Below are 21,132 nucleotides of genomic sequence, written 5' to 3' on the forward strand. Positions count from 1 at the left end.
TGATGGCAAAGACCAGCTAAGGACACACAATATACTAACATTCACTGTCTGCCTCTCATTGTGGCGTTGATATTACAGAGAAATTCAAACACTTTGTGGAACAGCCTTTATCCAGGGTGACTGATGACTTCGGCTGTTCATTTCTAACAGAGTTAAAGCGGTGAAATGAAGTAGAGGGAAGGTCTGGCTATGCCCGTCTACAATCTAGTTTTCCTTTGTGCAATGAATTGTCTTCTCTCTTAGCTTTGTATTGCCAACCAACAATATCAGTCGTAATCATTTCTCTTCCCCCTCAAGGACATCTTTGACAAGTATGAAGCATGGTTAATTTTAACAGTGTTTAGCCTTGTAGTTTATAGCAGTCCAGTAACAGCAGGAACAGGTTTGGTTACTGATCCTGGCCTAGACTATAGTGCATATAACAGACACAACTTCTCAACATTCATTAAAAAAGAGATACAATGTGGAAATGCAATCATAATCCCATTAAGTACTGTAAATGGGCTCTTACATTTCTCAGGCGAATGACACACTGATTAAAGTTCCTTTGTTCAGTCTATATTTAGTAATGGCCATACATGCATGAATGCCTTTGTAGGATTACGCCTTTCAAGACTTCTGTTTGTTCTGTTTTGAGCTGATGATGAATGTCTAATAGATGTCAAATTTCAAATGTAACTTTTGCTGTGAATCATCAAGTGTTTTATAAAAAGTGAATCCAATCAGGCAATTAAAGTCTTCATTTTCAAAGTAATTTTAATTGAATTTTAGTCTCTCTGTCGTTGGTGCTGATCAGTTATCGTTATTAAGCTGCACTTCATCACTCGACAAAATGTTATTTGTACTGCCACATCTTCTGCCCTGTCTTTTGACGGCATTTGACATTGAAATCCTGTCTATACGTCTGTGCATCTCTGAAGTTTTGAAGAAAGATGAACTCAGCAACTCAGCAGGGTCGATGCTGCCAGTTGTTACATCCTCATCTGCTGTTCAACTGGAGAACAAAGACATTCAGTGCATTTCCTAAGACCTTACGATACGAGCAATGAGCTTTGATAAGAAACTATGAACATAAACATAACATTTGTCTGTTTTACAAGAAAACCACAGGGCATCTTCAAGAAAGTACTCCACAGTATTATACTCCTATATCATTTTTTGACTCATCATGGACAACAAACCTATCAAAGCCCATGCAGCAGAGTCAGAGAATTTCATCTTTATTATAACAGTCCAGTCAGAGGTATTGGTGTGTTATGCTAGTAGCTGTGATTATTCCTTAAAGAGCTAATCATTTTCTTAATGTGACTTGATTGTCATGGTAAACTGATGAGATTGTTGCCTTCAGAAGAAGCCGGGTTATAGATGGAGCTTCACTGCTAATGAGACGAAACATTCAGGTCAGGCTAATGGTCAGTGATGCACTTCAGTGTAACTCAGAAGCCTACAATCTTCTTTCCAGTTGAAATATTTGTTTTGAAATGGAGGACATATTACTAGCCCATCAGTTAAAGTAAAACACAACAGTGGTTTCACATTGAGCATGTCATTGCATTGTAACTCTCAGCTTGGAGCTGTCAGGGACGAGGCAGTAACGATCTCTTGCGTGAGTTTTTTTTCTCTGCTGGATTTCACATCTCAGATGCCTATTCTGCTCTCAAGAGGGGACGTGTAGAAAATACAATCAGTGGCCGTTAAACCCTTCTTTATCTGTGACACTGTTGGACAAACACTTGTCTGCGCTGATAAATCAAGGAGTTTGTCACTTAATGTGAAAATGAAAGCACTTCAGTTGAGCTGTGCACAAACTGAATCGTGCACGCTCTTAATGACTATGGCACACTCTGAACACAAAAGATGAGGCATATTATTCTTGGATCACCAGATGCTTGCAATAAATGTTTTAATTGGCTGTTTGTGTGTCCCTCAGTACCTTCATAGCCTCAGCTGCTCCTGTTACATCTGGCTCATTGTCAGACAGGTGCTTTTTTGAGAAGCATCTCACCCTGTGGTGCTGTTATGAAGTCGATTTTTACATTACAAGAACTCATCAGTGACGACTTCAGTGAATTACATTTCTACAGTTTGTTTAATTGATACTAAATAGATTATTGAAGTCGTCTTTTCTGAACTGTGTCCCTGATTTACACAGATAGTTCAGTAGTTCCGTGTGGGATTTTACATATAGTGTTAAACAGTGCTTTGTAGCAGGAATATATTTAATAAAGCTGATACAGGAAAGATGAAGTGTGGCATAATGAGTTCAGCAGCAGGATGGAAATTTAAAAACCTGAACACAGCCAGTCCAGAATAGAATTTAATTAAAGTATCTGTGTAAGGTTAATTGAGGGAATCAATTAAAAAAACTGTACTTCTGGCAAACTTGCGTGCGTGTGTGTGTGCGTTAATATGCTCTTGATGTGTACTTTTGTCTGCGTTATGAAGTCAGACATGCAAATCATGTATAGTCAGGAGGAGGAAAAACAACCAAAAATGAAGTTGTTTTCTAGAGCCCTCACTTGTAGTTGTGGGATGTGCTATTCAAGTGGCACTTAATGTAAAAAATAAGTATTGTTATATATTTTTTTTTGTGTGTGTGTGTGTGTGATGGTGCATTCTGAAGCACACTGTTTTAACCAAATAAAAGCTTTAAAGTACAACTCCTCCCTTTACATGAAAATTCATTTTTCGGTCATTATCTACTCACCCACACGCCAATGGAAAATCAGGTGAGGTTCTGTAGTCCACAAAACATTTCTGGAGCTTCACAGCAACACAGTGTTGTCACAGCTTTCTAAACAACTGAAGTACATGTGGACTTGCTTTCAAATAATGGGCCCATCCAGCTCATATGGCATAATCGAAGTCGGTATCAGTATTACAGAATTTGACAGACAGACAGACAGATGTGTGTGACGTGCGGATACTTGACAAATAGGTAGATTGAAGGCTCAAACACCAGTTAGGAAGCAATACCTGAAAACATGCTCACACACAACCACAACAAGACTAAAGCTCTTTTCCCCTGACAATCCCTTTAGTTTTCCCTTTTCCCACATTCAAGCTTAAATGATTTTGTCTTCCAGCTCCTACATTAGAAGCATTAGAAGGGACTTTTAATGGCTAGGATGAAGAGGAGAAATGATGACAGATGAGAGACAATTGAGAGTTTTTAGAGTAGACATGGATACCTGACTGTTATGTTCAGACAGACGGTCTTTCAGACAGCTGTTATCAGCAGTGTACTGTGTCCACTCCATCTACACAGTCTTAATTTGTTTTCCTTTTTTATTGCATAGTAAGCTAGAGCAAGTATTAGAGCTCATTGTTATAAATGCCTCGGCAAGTATTCTTCACACATGGCTCACAGTAACTGCAACAATGGGCTGCATTGGACGGTTGAGAACTTAAAAGAATTGTTGCGTGGAAACTGTAATTGTTACACAAGCTTAGCTACAGCATAGCAACAGCTCTAAATCCAAAAAAGTGCCTGGATTTCACTTCATTAATCCTGGAACGACTGCATGAGAGATCTGCAATGTGAAACTAGCTCAGGAGATCTGGAAGTGTATTTTGGCACATCCCCAGCGCGTCTCTTCTGGCACTGTCTTACTCCTCCATTGTGGAGCTTTCACTGGGTTTCTAATTACCAGTGGTGGGCCATGTCTGCGGTCTCTTGTTACACTGTTAGCTTTAATGTCCGTGGGCTATAAATAGTGCAGGTGTCGGCTCTCTGGTGAACAGTGGCCGCTGCTCACAGGCTTTATAGAGGCGGGAAACAGAGCTCTGCATGCACAAACACACTGCGCTCCATTGATTCAAGTTGATGTTAACTGAGATGAGGTAAGTTGTGTTTGCGCAACAGAGTTTCCTTACAGTAAGATCTATGTATCTTAATTTTTGTCCTGAGAAGAAATTTGATAGCATGGTGATTCTCGCCTAAAATGACCTCAACACAGTAAATATGGTGTGAAGTGCACAGTGCAGTGTTAACATTGTGGATATAGACTGACTACAGGTGTCACTTGTCTCACTAGATGATCATATTTATTTAAGTGTAAATCTGTGCTCGGTTGGCTGATACATTCTTTTACTCTGTCAAATATGGGCCAATATGTCAAGTAATTATTTCACTGAGGGCAAATGGCTGAGTGCTCCATTCAGAAAGACAAGGCAGATGAAAAGCTTCTCAGCAAACTTCAGTTATCAAATGAAAATGTTGAGATACGAAAGATTTGAATGACTTCAGTTTTTTATTTGCTTTGGACACGAGTTGACATTTTACGGCCTTTACTTCCTCATCATTCGCTCAGTCACTTATTGATAGATTTTATCATAATTTTCTTTAAAGCTGCATGATGATTTCTCGCTGAGGTGCCATCACTCCAATCTTGATGCTGAGCTGCACTCAGACAGCCACGTTCATCCAAGAGGAGAATCTTATTCACTGAGGACCGGAGCAACAAGTTCTCAGATACATAACGAAGGACTGAGTGAACATCAGTGCAATTTAATGATCTCCTTCTGTACCCAGTTGCTAAGCAACCTGCACCATTCTGTCTGAAGCCACGGCGTCCCAAAAGAAACACCACGTCATTGGTCTGAGGAGTGGAGGAATGATAGCAGGGAATACAAAGCCACGGGGGTTTAAGCATACTCTTTTCATTCTGCATGTTGACTCTCCCAAGGTTCTCACATGCTACAGTTTCAGCAGCACCTCTGTATGGATTAAAGCAAACGTTTCGGTGTAACCAAAGGTGTGATAATATGACGAGATTTAACGGTCTCCTGCTAGGTGGTCTAAGCATGAAGACGTGACTGTTAAAATAGTCGAAGCTGGAGCCCACTGTGTGAGCCTGCTGGGCTAATCTAACAACCATTGCTTGTGTGGAGAGCCCATGGAGGAGCCTCTTTTGTTCAAATGCCATTAACTGAACACCGGTGTAGTATGAAGAGAAGAAAGAGAGAATTAAACCGAGCGCCATAAGTTTCTCGCTCTGAAAACCACTGCTTCGGGGCCTGACAGCAGCCTGGATTTGGCAGTGAGCAGGAGAGAGACACATTCAGGACAGGAAGGCTTCAGCATCACCCACTATTCACTCCCTCCTCGAGTCAATTTTCTGCTGTGAATCATAGAGGTGGAGGGGAAAAGAGAGCGTAAGGGGGAGTGAGAGCTGTTGCTACAAAGCCACAGCTTGAGCGAAATCAAGCATTTCTGTTTCCTTTCTCACCAAATCCCGAGAGAGGGCCGCTTTTTTCCTTCTGCGGTTGTTGTTCTGGCTCCAGCGCACACAGAAATCACCGAAAACAAAGCTTTTCTTAAGACAACAGTGGACAACAAATGGGCTGAGTAAACTTCTGAGAGGACAGACATTAGAATTGCACTTTCTCCATACTGAAGCAATGGATGGTTTCTGCATGCAGTTATAGGAATTCTGCGTCATTCATTAAACATCTCCGCAGGGTTAACGTTGTAATTCCTTTTGACCCTTTTTGCCCTTGCAGTGTTCTACATTCATGTTCAGTTTTGCCTTGTTTAGATGACATCTTTGGTACGTGCACTGCACACACCTTTCAATTAACCAACTCCTTACACATTTTTAACATGCTGCAGTTCGTGTTGCATCCTCTTTAGGGCTGCACTCTATGGTAAGAAAAATACACACTATTTTCAGTTCCTCTACAAAATCTATTAAATCTATTAAAAACATATTTTCTTACATCTAGAGAGATTTGGAGGGCATGCTTGCAGCACTACAGTGTTTTATTATAAAGCTGTTTTGCTATTGGATATTGTACTTTGCCACATTGTGATTCTGATAAGATTTTTGTTAACTGTCCAGCCCTTATCCCTTGCCACTATGACGGTGTATTTTTTTTTTTTTGTTACCCAAAATAATGCAGAGATAATGAAGGTGCTTATTTCACTCCTGAGTGATGATTGGCACAGGCACACAAGAAGCTCCAGCAAGAAGACAGGGCAACATTTTATCATCTTGTATTTGACTGCACAGCGGGACAATGTTAAGGGAAGGCTAAAGAGATTTAACCAAAGAAAATGAGTGGGAAAAAAATAATAATAATAATAATATAATACTAATAATAATCTGAAATTATGCCATTGCCTCATTATAAAGTATTTTTCATAGCATAAGTAATATCTTATATTTAAAACAAATGTAAATTGTTTATCTACCAGTAAGCGTGATGGCTGCCTCTGATACTCGGTAGTGCACAAGAGCTACTGCTCTTACCGAACCACCACTACAGCTTTCATTACGCGCTGCCCTTCATTACATGAATGCCACTTTTCCTCCTAGCATTTCTTCATCATCTTGCTTCCAGCTCTTCATACCCTTGGCTTCCCCTTCAAAAGCTTAAAATTGCCGGAGTTTTCAAGTGAATCAGTCTCCACAGCTTCACTTCTCGCAGGCTCGGTTTTTGCACTGAGCAGATTTCTGTGTCACCATGTGGCAAGCGTCTCAATTTGTAGTTAGTCGAAAACAAGCAGCACCATGAGCACTATTTGTGTGTGCTTGGCATGTATGTGAGGGTGCCAGTGCTGCTGGCTGTTTCCTAAATCTGGTTGCAAGCTTTGGCACAAGATGCTTGAACATGTTTGACTGTAGTTGGAAGCGGCACTTTCTAGGAAGAAAATTTGTCATGTGGGATTTATTATACTCGTACATATGTTTTGTTGTTGATGCATCAGACTTGGCACTTGTTGCCCAGAGAGTTGCTTTCATATTGTTGCCAGCCGATCTGTGTGGTTGAGTACATTACTGAGAAATTTAAATCACTGGAGGTGGCTGGCTGGCTGGGCGAGTGGGTGGGTGGCTTTGTCCTCATTCAAAGTTATTTCAGTTAAAACGAAATGTGTTTTATTGTAACAGTGTGCTCAGGTTGTCAGTTATGACCTGAGGGATAAGAACAAATCATCAAATTGTAGATGAGGATACATAAAGATGCTCAACATATCACTGCGATATACTCCTCTACATTTTATCCCTTTCAGCACGATACTCAGGACTATTTTAGCACAGGTTTATTTCAGGTGGCAGCCTGTTTTCTATCCATGGTCATTTGAAAGGAGAATAACACCATTCTTTTTACTTACCATAGCTTCAGTACTGTCAAATATTTTCCACTTGCACACTGTTTATGGTGTTATACACTTTCCAAAATCCAAATTGCTATTCCCGAAATGGCTACACTTGGTGGACATTGAGAAAAAGGCACAGGTGCATGTCTGAGTACAGAAAACAGGCAAGCAAGTTACTTTAGCTCAGCCCGCTGGCTTGGTCCGTTTACTGACACACTTAGTGTTTGGACAGAGCTGCAACAGAATTAAAGCAGTAATGCTTTTATAACACTTTTATAATAATGAATCCAATGACAATGTGAACATGCAAAAGGGTGGTGAAAATATATGTGCATACTGTATATGTCGGTATAGGCATCAGTTTTAATTGAGTCAAAAAATAACTGCATATCTGATATCAGCAAAAATCCACTTAGCATTCCTAACGCTGACTCACTTGTCAGTTGCAGACAGCTAAAGAAATTGGTCCGTTCCACAGAAAGTGACTTTTCTTGAGTAATAATGAATGGCAGAATCCAATAAATGCTCTGACCCAGTGCAGTCACCGTAAGCAATCCATGTGCCTGTTAAAGCAAATGGTTCATTTGCCTTTACATCTGTCAGCAATTAGGTGTAATTATTTAAGCCAACATGGGCAGCTTCAAAGGCTGAAATCCATCCCACAATGCCGCTCGGCTCGGGCTGGGGTTGTTTGGAGCACAGCATTATTTTCCTCCTTGTTGTTTGTTCTCATTTGATCGGGACAGTCTGCACTTCATCTTGTTTCGCAGTATGCTTTGCTTATTCAGGTTGTCACCACATGGCTGGTGTGCATGTCATCATGCTTTTGTTTGCTTTGTACAGAAATCCTTTTTATTCATATTTTTTTTTCTTTTTTTTTCTTTTCTTTTTTTTTTTTTTTGCACACAACAGACGACCTGCCAGCTGATGTCTATGTCTGAAATAGGTTTTTACAAAAGAAATTCAGTGCTCTGATTTAGTAACACAGCAACACAAACATTGTTGGTTCACATCTTTCTGCGCCTGTTAAAGGGCCACTCTGCCTGCTCTGCTTACTCGGTGATTAACATGAAAAAAGCCAGGCTGTATCTGCTCCTCATGTTTATTTCATCAGGGTAAATGTTGTGGGTTCTTGTGGCTCATGCTGAATATGTTTGTTTTTCATTAAGTCCTGTGCTCTGCTGGCGTCTCTGCAGAAGGCCTAATTTCCCTCCTGTTACGATGCACACTGAAAACACACATATGCAACGTCACAAATACAAACTCACATGAGCACAGGTCTGTTGACTCTGATGCTCAGTGAGCTCTTTTGTTGCTCATCACCCAATCTTTAAGCAACAGTATTTTTAGGAAGAAGTCCAACCTTCCGCCCACTGCAGGCCTAGTGTTACATTGTCACTCGAGGCATGTCTTGTTTTTCCTTGCATGATTATTGTGGCCACAATGCAACCATTTTATCTTTGTCTTTGATACCACACGTATGGCCTGTATTACTTTGATTAATTTGGCTAAATCAGTTGTTGTGTTTCTCTCAGGATGGCTGACGAGACTGACTGGCTTAACCCAGTTGCTGAGTTCTGGCATCACTTCAGGTCCCCTTGGTCCTGTCGGCTCTCCCAGATGGAAAAAAGTGTTTATATTTGTTGAACAGCCAGACACAACTGGGAAATCAGATCGTCACACACAGGATACCCCCTTGTCTTTTGCATGCACACTTCTTACTTAAGTAGAAATCTCTAATATGTTTAGATTAGTGCCTGTGTGTGTGTGTGAGAGAGAATGATAGAGAGATAGAGAATATATACACACTGTGTATGTATGTGTGTGTTTGTCTGCATTTTTGAAGTGGGTACTATTTTGTCTTGCCCTGCTATTGAGGATGTTATCATAACAAAACAAGGACTAATGCAGGTGAACAAACATCTTGTAGATGGTTGTGTCTGTTAAGAGCAATAATTTACTGCCTACATGAGACTCTCAGGCAGCTCCCCCCACTCGCTTCCCTGTATAATGCAGACATTAGCTGATCTGCACCTGAATGTTCTCAGCAACTGTGTGTGTGTTTGTGTGTGTGTGTGTGTGTGAGAGAGAGAGCGAGCACATGCATCTATTCTGAGATCCTAGGTCGGCAGCCTTTCAGGCCATGGTTTTAGGAGGAAGGATAGAACTAGGAGAGGTTCCAATATTTCAGTTTTGCTTTGAGTTTCCTGCTACACAGATCTTATCTGTCTCCTACCATATATACAATAGTATTGACCACTAGTCTAGATTCTTCTATTTTGCATTCGTGTTGGATGTAATAATATTTTTCTCATTACAAATAAGAACATTAGCTTAACATTTTGAGTGAATCTGATTGTTGAATCTTTCAAAAAGTGTCTCATGAATTTCAGATTGTCTTAGTATTTGGTATGTCCCCTTTTGCTTTATTGATGGCATGCACTTGAGTTGGCATGGACTGGACAGCGTTTTTTGTGAAAACTTCTAAGTCATCTTATCCCAGCATGATTTGACAGTGTTCCACAAAGCTTCTTGAGATATCACTGAATGACTGGCTTTGTGCTCCCCATAAATGCTCAGTGGCTTAAGGGCCAGTGACTGTGGAGGAAGGTCCATGACAGTCAGGACTCCTTGTTCTTCTTCGGTCTTCAAGTAGTTCTATCAAAGCTTTGGAATGTGTTAGGGCTCATTGTTCTGTCGCAGTATGAAAGCTTGTTCACAAGCATGTCTCTGAAGAATGGAGTGATGCTTCTCTTTGGTGAAGGTAGAGTCAACTTTGTGCAGGTCTGGTGGTTTAGAAACTGCTACTTGTCCTCTGAGACCACTACAAGGCAGCCTTCTTTTGACAGTTCTGCTACTGATTGGAGTCTCTGATAGTCTGGTCACTATGGGTCTGCCTGATCATGTCTTAGATACAACCGATCTAGTTTCCGAAAAGCATTTTTTGGGTTAGTCACACTATCCCCTTAGAAACATTCACTGTAGCCGTGATTTGATGCTGAGAAAACCCCTCCTGGCTAGAAAAACAATTTGGCTTCACACACACTTTCTTCTGAATCCTCAAATTTTTAGATGTTTTCCAGGTTAATGTGACATCAGTAGATATTTCAATCAAGTGTCTGACCTTTGACTTGGACTAGAAGTAGATCTGATATGATAAATCGCTCTTGTCCGAATAGTGCTGCAGGGCTCTGTTTGTCACCCTCCATTAGTTAGTTAAATGGTTTCATTGTTGAGGTGATACAAGGAGGTCTCTGTATCCAATTCCCTGTAGCTCAGACAAAGCGAGAGATCATCATCCCTGATTTAGATCACATAATTAGTTCTTCATGATAATCTGTATTAATTAAACTATTCTCTGAACTTTTACCAAATCTGACAAAACAGCTCCAGACCACAGATTGTCAGTGGAACACTCTTAATGATATTTAATGGATTGGTAACCAGTGTAGGGTGTGGTTTATTTTGGGCTACATTCACTGATCATTCAGGGCAGATTAACATGAACAGTTGTTGATTTGGAACAGACAGTGTTGTATAGAGATAATCCTTCAGAAACAACGACGATAACACATCTTTGAATTGATCGGCATTAGTATTCTAACATTTGCCAAGTTAGGGCAGTGCGATAAAACGATCTCGATCATTTTCACAACAACATTTTCCACGATGACAATGGTAAATTCATGACAATTATTTTTGATAAAGTGTTTTTTTGTTTTTTGAGTCCGTTTTCCTCTTTGTAGAAAACAATATACCAAGAGCCAATCGCACAGCAGAGAAACGAATATATGTGGTTGATGCATGTTTCTGGTCACTGCACTCACAACAACTCGTGTGACCACCTGTGTCGAGCTGATACATGAAAAGAGCGGTCTGACTAGCATTACCAAGTGCAAAGGAACTCACAATGAGTGAACAAGAATTTCCAAATCAAATTTGATGACAGTCTAACCAATAGATCAAGTTTTTATTAAAATACCAAACAACAACAACACAAAATCAGCCTTTAGGATTAGGATTAATAATCTAGAAATTGTTTGTCCATTCTCCCGGTCCATCCAATAGATTTTGAGATATTTCACTGGATAAATGAACAATTTAACCTTGCTGGTGTCCCAAGGTCCAAAGTGAGAAGATTACCAAGGTCGCTGGGCTTATCATCTTTGCACCACGGATATCTGTTCCGGATTTTATGTTAATTATGTTTTTTGAGACATTTCAGGCTATGCTTTTACTGTTACTGCATGGACTTACCCTGGTAAAACAATGTTCTGTATATAAACTAAAACTGCTTGAGGTGTTTGAACTACAGAAGGACTCTGGGAAACTGAGGATGGTCTTCATGTCCTCACAGGTGAAGGCACTATTATAAATGGATGTGAGAGCTTGAACTATATCCTATTTGTGCAGCAAAGTTTAGATGCAGTTTTAGATCTAGAATTATGCCTAGTTGTACTGAAGCTTTGTGTCTATCAGATGTTCTGAATAACTTTGATAGCAGCCTTGAGACATCTACTATCAAAAAAATATGGTTAAGCACCCTTAACTAACACTTCAACATTTCCAAGTGTATGGATTGCCTTTGAAAATGTGGCCATAGGTTGTTAGTTCTTAGTTAAGCCTTTAATGTGGTAAAGGCAACGTTAATTCTTAACTCTGTTATATTACCTACCAAAAATATTGAAATAGTTAATTTTTTTGTGAAATCTAGTCTTCTACCCATTAACTTTCCATTCCTTTCTGTATTCAGGAGCTGTTGTCCTCTCAAGCAGCTCTCAGCTCTTTTCGCCTTGTCTGCTTTCTCTGAGCTGCGGGTCAGCTTGCTGGTTGGACTGCTGAATTACTTTTTTTGTGTAGGATCTTGCTCTTTCCCTGCAAGTCTTTTCTCTCACTACTCGTCTCATACTTGTGGGAAAATAGTACTGTTTGAGCTGCTCGGTGCTTGGCAGTGATTCAAGATGCATGATCTGAAGGCTCAGTGAAAACACTAGCGCTGAAGTGTACATGTTATCCATGTGGTTGTCTGACTGGTTGAAGTCCTGACATGTTCTGCAATGAAGAATGTGTTTTAAGCAGTACACGGCTCTGTGGGCACACATTGGTTGCTCTCCTTGTATTTTCGTGTTTGTTTTCGTGTTTGTTAGAAGTAGTTTGTTTAGACACAAAGGATTTCATTTAGAATTGTTCGAAACGCACAAGATAAAAAAATATCGAAAAACTCTGAAGTGTTTTCTTTTTGTTTTGGTTTGTTTTGTTTTTTTTCAGTAAAGAATTTTTCACCACTTTTTGATGCCAAGTCTGGTCAAAGAGTATCGACCCTGGTGCTGAATTGTTATTCCAACTGTCTTTAATCTTAGAGAGATATTTAGCAGCGAGCCATCTGGAACACTGAGCATATAGTGATGCGGTAGTTTGTTCCGTCACAACACACAAATTTAATGAATGAATCCGTGCTTAATCTCCAGGCATTACTGGGTCTCCACAGTGAAACTAACTAGTGTTTTTGCTGAGTGTACTTTGGCCCTTTGGCTTTGTGCAGTTATATTTAATCCCATAGAAAAATTGTTTGTACTTTGTTTAACTCCGCAGTTTCGCTTATGTTCAAAGTACAAAGCTGTGTTGTTACATTTTACTGATGTGTGTAATGATCTCCGTCCTTGGATGCCTTCTGGATCAATAACCTCCACAATAAAGGATAATTAAACACGGTGAAAAACAGAGTTTTTGACAGAGCTGATACATTTTGAAGATATTTAAATCCTCATTCTAATATTGTTATTATTAGGCTAAGTAAATTAAAGATTAATGATGACAAATAGATGCAATTGTGAGAAATCGCTATCAGTCCAAGAGTTGCTTTTCTTTTCAGACCAAAATACTTCTTTTTTTATTTTGACTGACGTGCCTGACTAGCAAAGTTTAGTAGTTTTGTGACTTGTTTGCGGAGCTAATGAGACTTTAGGGATCAGTACACTCCAACAGAAGTGTTTCTCAGATGGTCGAACGATGTGTGAGGACTGACTCTGAATAAATAGATCAGTATTGTTTTTGCTGTGCTTTTTTGAAAACTCTACTGTGACATCTCTGATGCTCATATGATCATGCAAAAATGCTTTTCTGGCTATTATTCAACACCATTACTCAGGGACAGAAGATGAGTTTGTGACTATATTTCCCATTTGATCATACATTAAATTGGTGACATTAATCTTGGGTGCCCATCTTGGAGCCTGTGCTGACTGTAGAGATTCATAGCTGCTTAGTTAAAGATGTTTGTGAATAATCCATTATTAGAATTTGTGCATTTTTTGTGTTCCATCTGAATCAGCTTTATTGGCCAAGCATTTGAACATGTACAAAGAGTGTTACTGTTTTTTTTTGTTAGTTTTTTTCTTTCCCTCTCATCGTTCTACACACTAGAGGACAATTGTCTCCAAGTGAAGACATCATGTTTCTCACTAGAAATTATTCACTGGAATTGTACGTGTCAGAATAGTGATACATTTAGTACACCAAGAACTACACTTACGACCTTTCATTAGTTTTTTTTTTTTAAGTCTTCACTACATGTATTAAGTGAATCTGCGCAGACATGGGTGGAAACTGCAGCTGGACTGATGTGTGGAGGCATACAACCTCTATTAAATTGTACACTGTAATATAAGCTTTTAAAATGAAGATGTTTACATAGAGTAGAATGCCTTAATTGTTGTTGCACAGTATACAATAAAAGTTCATTGCAACCCTTCAGTGGTCATACAAATAAAAACACGAGCACACAGCAAATTAACAGATGACTCAAACACACAAAGTAACGAACAAAGTAAGCAATATTAAAGGTGTAAAACTCCAAATAACATAAAAAATATCATTCGGGCATCAGTGAAAAATACAGTTATGTAAATACACATAAGATATCATGATACCACAACAACAAGAGCCTATGGTTTGAATAAGGTGCTGGGCGAGAGACTAAATGTTAAAATGTCAAGACTAAATTTCTCACCTGTTTTGATCCATTAAATTACAGCTGAGGCAGATCAACTGCTCTAATCACACATGTAATTGGTTACATCACCACAAACAGCAGCGGTGAATTACCCAGCAATTTGTTACACTCGACACTTAGAGCTTGCTTAATGCTATTTCACACCTACTGAAAATGTGATAATCAGGTCAAGGGCTCCCTAAAGAACAAGACACAATTCACTGCTCAACTTAACTAGGTAGCTGGAGTTAATATGGACTGTTGTCCTGGAGTACCCCACAAGGAGAGGTTGTACTTATCAGTCTTTATTAGCATTCATTACACCTCCAATTATTGTTTTCTTTGTCTGTTGTTGTTGACTTGAGACGTGTTTGTTCGTCTGTGCGTGCGTATGTGTCTCTGAATGCAGGAGTATCATGGGAAGCCAGATTCATAAAGCCTCTGGTGCGTTTCAGTGCTCGCTCTGCTTCTCTGTCTCTCACCATCGCTGTCTGTTTCTGTTTTTCGCCACCATCCATCCCTCTGTCTCTTCCTTTCTGCTGGGAGCCCAGTTTGTGTAAACTAATTAAATTGCCTCAGGAAGACGAGTTGATCAGACCCTTTGATCAGCCTTTCACAGCCTCGTCTGTTTGGTGGCTCGAATGCCAGTCGGCTGTGAGAGACCGGTGCAGGTCCAGCTTGTTAATACACTGCTGTCGCCACTGAGTTCAGAGTGCTCCTGCAAACCGAGGAGGGAAGGCAAAGGTTTCTCCATCCTGGTGCTCAAACACAGGAGCATGAAGAGAGCAAGGGGAAAAAACTGAGAAAAGCAGGAGAATTATGTATCAGATAAAATATCAACACAAAACAAGTGTCAGAACTAGTCAAAAAAGAACAAGAAAGATGATTGTCTGAAGGCTTCGGGGAAAAAGAACTACATAAATCCCAAAAGAAATCCATGTGAAGTTATTGTATAGTACAGGTGTTTTTAAATCAATAGTGTCTTATCAGTACAATTTGTACAGTAAGCAGGTGTCTTTACTTATTGATGAACAGGAATCAGGGAGATGTCTCAAAGGGTTAAAAGGCAAGCACACAAACGCTGCAGTGATTATGGAACCTCGCTCCTGGAATCACCCGTTGACCGCATTCTGTCCCTGCAATTCATCTTCTTTATGTTCTAATGCAATTCAGTGTATTATCTAAAATTGTATTTATTCTATTCTCTTTCCGTTGTTTCTTTCAACCTCTTCCTGACTGTGATTGTAGAATCATAGACTTACTGTTCCACATTAATTATAAGCTCCAGATGATGCACAGATGCTCTGGTGTAGCTTGTTCACAAATCTACTGTATATAAATTGTTAATGAGTGGCTTTGGAATATTCAACAGAAAATTGCACGCAGCACACAAAATTAATTGATTGCAGGTGCCCCTGGCATTAGATCCACATCCAGTTTACAAACATATCATGTCATGTGCTGTAACACATGGCAACAGCGGCGCATGTGGATGCAATGGCCAGGGGCTCTTTTGACTTCTTTCAAATTCTGCTTGATTTTTCAGCATTGAAGCTGAAACACAAAGTGGCTGGGGCAGAAATCATTTCATCATCATCTTTTGTAAAAATCCAAAATGTGCAAATAGATTCTAAATAAAGTTGATCATGATAGCTGCCTTCCAGATTGTCACCTGTTTAAGGATACTGGCAGACACGCGATGCGACTAAATGCCACCATGTAATTACTTTGCACGATGCCAGACAATCACAGTAATGAAAGCTGGCAGAGAGTAAGCCATATTGAGCTATTACTTTTTTTCAGTGTCATCATAAGGGGCTGAAATAAGGAATTTGTCTTGCTATTGTTCTGTGAGCAGGCAAAAAACATAATGTGCATCATTTATTCCAGGCAATCAGTTGGTTTGGAGGCTTAGAGGCATGCTGAACACTGGCACAATAGAACCTCTCTCAGCCCCATCATAACTTTGTCACATATTCTGTGCACTGACAATGCATGTCATGTTGCATTATTTGCCTTGGGTGAGTGTGGGCGGAAAAGGCAAACAAGATTAGTTGATGCATGCACTTGTTTTTCTATGAGTGAATTGAGGCCTTTAGAGATGGTTTAGTGAGTCAGTGCCAGTAGCACACCCATCAGACTCATCCTTCTGACAGCAGTGCATATCTGTAACACTGCCGAAGTTATTCTCTGCAGGCACGCTAAGGTTGCTTAGAGGTGGTCCTTCGGTGGGTTATTGCTTTTGCTCGAGATGTGGTGGATTTGTTTCTCACCGGCATTTTGTAGAAAATTTGCCTTGATATCATTCCTCATATGTGCTGTGATATAAATATGAGGCACGCTGTGGTTTCTGTGGGCTGTGGAATAAATCCTGGACTCAGGCAGGGTTTTGAGGAGTCCAGTGTGAGAGCTGTTATATAAACCAACCCTAAAAATGTTACTGTGCTGAGACAAGGTTTTTTTTCCTTCTTACTGAAGTGAAACAAAGTAGAGGAAGATGTCTCAGTGTGTGTGAGATCAATGTGAGAAGGTCAGTGGTGGAAGAATTATTCAGGTCTTTTACGTAGGTAAAAGTAGCAAAGCCATTAGGGATTCATCCAGACCTGTGTTATGCAGCATAGGGGAACGTGTCGAGAGCGGGATTGCAATGGTACTGGATGAGACTTTCACAGTATAACAGCTGTCTCAGAAAATAGTATGGTATATCACACACAATTACCATTGCAATTATTGGTCACAGCAATGAAGGAAAACAACAGAAAGGCTATTTTGGTTAAACCAATGCTGTACAACAATTTCACAAAATTTGATGCCCTGTATTTTATTAACACTAATACAGTATAATTCAATACCCTAGATAAGCAAATGTACATGGTATGATAACTGTCAATTTTCATATCATGGGAGACCACGAAATGGGTATACAGTGGAAACCCTATTTGGGAAAGGGGACATCTAGTTACAAGGTACATTTATTTATCATTTTACAACACTAGGGTTGCAACAAAAATATACTGTATGTAACTGCAACTGGGCACAGTTAAAAATGACAAGACACAACTTCCTCACAACAGGTCATTGTAATCTGCTGATTATCCCTCTGGAATATCTGTTGTTTTTGATTGGCCAAGGCAGTACCTTGCTGGATGATTTTCCATTGCATTTAAAGTTGATCGGGGCTACAGATGGAGCTGTCTGGCAGCAAAATAACCTTTCAGTGCTATTGTGTTAAGAATAAGACTGGTTGATTGCTTTTATGAATGCATTACCATGGATGCAGCATTTTACGCATGAATATGAAGTAAAGCTAATATTACATACTTTATATACTATGGGATTGTAATACGTAATTTTCACATCATGTATTTGAAAGTAAAACCTTGATATTTAAAGTAGCCAGTTGCTGTAATAGCTGTCAAATAAATGGACTGCAGTCAAGTGGGAGTGTGAATAACATAAAATGGATGAAAAAAAATCAATACTCAAGTGAAGTACAAGTACTTAGTTGCTTTCCACTGCTGGACAGTGCCCATAATCCACTTGAATGTTATTTAACCTGAATTTGTATGGTAAAGACAGGTGCTATCGTTGCTTCAGAAATGAGTCTGATGAGGCACCATTTAGCTCAATGAGTTGCAGCAGCCTCAGGTTTGAGTCCCGGCCTAGGGCCCTTTGCTGCGTGTCACTCCCCCTCTCTCTCAGCCTGTTACTTGTCATGTCTTCAGCTGTTCTATCAATAAAAAAAAGCCAAAAAGCCAACGAAAATATGTAAAAAATGAAAATCAGAAATAAGTCGAGGTGAAAAACAAAACTAGTGCACATTGCATCCAGAGAATAAGTCCTTTAAGCTGAAACATTATACATGTATTACATCTGTTGGCCTTAAGTGATCCATGTATCCAGACTTCAGCTGTGTGAATACCACGAGATACTCACCACCGTGTGTCTGAAACATTCTTGTTAAAATGTGGCAGAGTATTGACATGTCATTAGTGTAGCTGTGGCAGCTTTGCACCTTCCCCTTCACTAGTCAGCCTCCATTTAGATGGCTGTCTCACCAGCTCAAATGTCTCCCTGGCGGTGTTAACACCAATGGGTCTTTGATCCACAATGGCGCAAAACAGGTCACCCCTACAAATAACAAAGCTGATTTGTTCCATAAGTTTTACTGTGTGCCACTGTGATACATTACACAGTCTCTCAACAGCAGACGAGTGCTTCTATTGATCAGCCCTGTCAAACTGTATAACCCTGTGTGTGTACCCTGCAATATTGGAGTTGTAGCTTATCGGTTTGTTTTCACAGTCCAGTTTTTTTTTTCATGAAGAGAAATGTCTTCTGATGTAGTTTTTATGGTTCAAGCAAACTGAACGTATATGTTTTAGTGTCTCTTGCTGTCCTTCTGCTGACCTGCTTTGGGCTCAGAAATCTGTCTTACTGGTAAACACAAGGTCAATTTATTCCTCATGTCATCTTCATTTTGCCACTTCATGCCAAGTGTAGATGTCTTTAAATTCATCCTTGGGTTAGTGCAGTTCACCTTGTGAGGACCAGGACCATCTACACCATTAGTGATGACAGCTGTTCCTACTGTTGCTGAGACATTCATTTGAAACCATGACTAGCAAATTCACAGTGACATTACAGTAAACACAAGGGAGTAGCATAAGGGGATGGATGATAATGAAAAAAGAAAAGATGAATCATTAGAATACATTATCTGGGAACTTTGGCGGGTCAGGGGTTAAATTTTAGTGCACAATTTCACAGCCATCCCTACAGAACCGTTTTACATACAAGCATGATTCCAAAACGTTGGGATGTTGAAACAAAAGCGCAAAAGCTCAAGTGTTCGTTGAAAGGTCCGAAAGTCCAATGTGTCAACAAGAAGCCATTGTCATTGTGCCATGTACTGGCAACAGGAAGTAGGCCTTTTGTGATAATCATCGTTTGATTAACATGAACCCTGCTGGTTTAAATCCAGCAGGGGTCCCATTTCACTTCCTCTCTCATTATTCCTGTTAAACTCTATTGTATACATTGAAACAACCTAATGGTGAGAAAAAAAAAATCCCCAAATCTAACAAAGGACCACTTTGCTGCTGTTCTTTGTGGAAGAAAATCTTGTGCTACTACACCATATCTAAAGCCTTTCTGCACGATTGCCCCTCAATTTGGAGCAAATTCACTGCACCGCTGACTGTAGTGTGGAGATTTGTAATCTGTCAAAACAGGCTCCTATGAGTGTATGTTCAGCTCTTTATTCTTCAAGCTCTTGTGTGTGCTAATGTGGTGATTTTCTCAGGTATAGAAATTAGATAAAACATTGGTTTGATTGTTGATGGGCCGCATGATAGCAGAGTCCTTGAAAATCAGCGGCACAGCTTATATATGACGTATATATTAATAGCAGTAGCAATGAAATGTTTATTTTTGTACTAATTTAAGCTCTTTCTCCTCTAGAAGAACATGACACTGAAGCCCCAGGAGTGCAGAGACAACCAGGCTGGGCCCCTGCACAAGAAAAAGCATGCCAGGGTCCCCAACGGCCTAAGCCTGGAGCCCTGCAGGAACAATCACCACCATCAACAGCCTTCAGACCAGGAGAACAACCCCCGGCTGGCACACACCCAAGGCAAGAGAAAGAAGAAACACCTGAGCAAGAGAAATAAAATGGTGAGTGTAAGATATTTCATTGCGTTGTATTGATGCTGTTATCATATCATTTGTGCAATAAATCATGTGTTGAGAAGTAAAGAGAGACTTTCATAGAAATGCAATTTGATTTCTATAACCGGGGTTCAGCACAGTGCTTTGTCCTCCCTTAATTTAATGCAGTCTTTCATGATGCTGAGTGTAGTGTTTGCTCCAGTGGCTTTGATATCAGTTGTCAACTTAGTGAGCTCAGATATTTTTAAAATATTGCTGCCTTTTCTTTTTGGGTATTTTTCCTTTCTTGGCTCAGTGTTTAATTTTTGGTGATGCACCAAGCGTTATTATGTCAAATCTGTAGTAAGGGCAAATGTAAAACAACTATATTCTTTCATGCAAGACTCTGCAGGGGCATCTGTGCAGTTCGCTGTTTGTACATATTGACACGGGAGATGGGAATGCTGGAGAGAAAACATAGCTAGTCTTTAGTTTCTCTGAGAAATATGTACCTAGAAATATAAAGGTTTTCAGGCGTTACATTGGTCATGTGCTGCTGTTGTTGCTTTCAGTCTCTCCTGGTTTCTCAGAGCCTGGAATTCATGTTATTTATGGTCCTCATGGTCTTTATGGTATCCATGATCATTATACAGGAATTTTCTCTACATAAATTGTTATTACTGTGGGATTTACATACATATTACATGATATATCCTTTTTTCATTGTGTCTTTATTACAGCATAGCAATAAGTAGGCTTATTATTGAGGCCAAAGATTTGTTAAGACCATGTCCTTTTAATCATTCCAAGGAACAGTCTTTCTGTAGAAATCTCCTACTGTATCAGCAAGTTAACCCCTCTTATGTGTTTACAGCTATGGTATTAGTTACATAATGGGCATTAGTTGTGTTGTTGTTGGCTTGATGCAGTGAGTCAGTTGTTGTTGTCAGGTATGCTCACGCATAATCAAATTCCATGTGAAGTTTTTGTTACAATTCCTAACAAGTTAATTTGTGAAAATGGAAAAAAAGAGACTGCAAAATACTGAGACAAACAAATGTCTGTGTCACATTTGTGTATTTTATAGCAAAAGACAGTATAAGTGGCATTACATGTATGTGAAGCACATCCAGAACTAATAGTAATGTTTAAGTTGCATCATGTGAATGAATGAATTGAGTCAAAATGTTTGCCAGTATGAAATATAGTGTTCAGTTAAGTGAGTGTATATCACAGTGTACTGTATACCAGAACATATTTTTTTGGGTAGCAAGGTGACAGGGTCACTAATGAATATTTATGCTACATTGATACAGTGGTGTATCTCCACCAGCAAGGACTATCTGTTACAGTGATCTACCTTGTGTATACACACACACACACACACACA

General features: G+C 39.7%; 1 protein-coding gene across 18 annotated transcripts in view; it reads left to right on the forward strand.

The window, feature by feature from the left end:
• auts2a (activator of transcription and developmental regulator AUTS2 a) overlaps positions 1 to 21,132 on the forward strand; it is a 362,432-nt gene that overhangs the window by 116,480 nt on the left and 224,820 nt on the right. For 16 of the 18 annotated variants that reach the window (XM_037118510.1, XM_037118512.1, XM_037118511.1 and 13 more), the window contains one exon: positions 19,557 to 19,769. In XM_037118510.1, the coding sequence (XP_036974405.1) occupies positions 19,557 to 19,769 (213 nt within the window). Of the gene's footprint in view, positions 1 to 9,855; positions 9,867 to 19,556; positions 19,770 to 21,132 lie in introns of those variants that run through there. The other 2 variants (XM_037118527.1, XM_037118520.1) reach the window with 2 other exon arrangements.

Source organism: Acanthopagrus latus, chromosome 13 (genome assembly GCF_904848185.1).
Source record: "Acanthopagrus latus isolate v.2019 chromosome 13, fAcaLat1.1, whole genome shotgun sequence".
NCBI lineage: Eukaryota > Metazoa > Chordata > Actinopteri > Spariformes > Sparidae > Acanthopagrus > Acanthopagrus latus.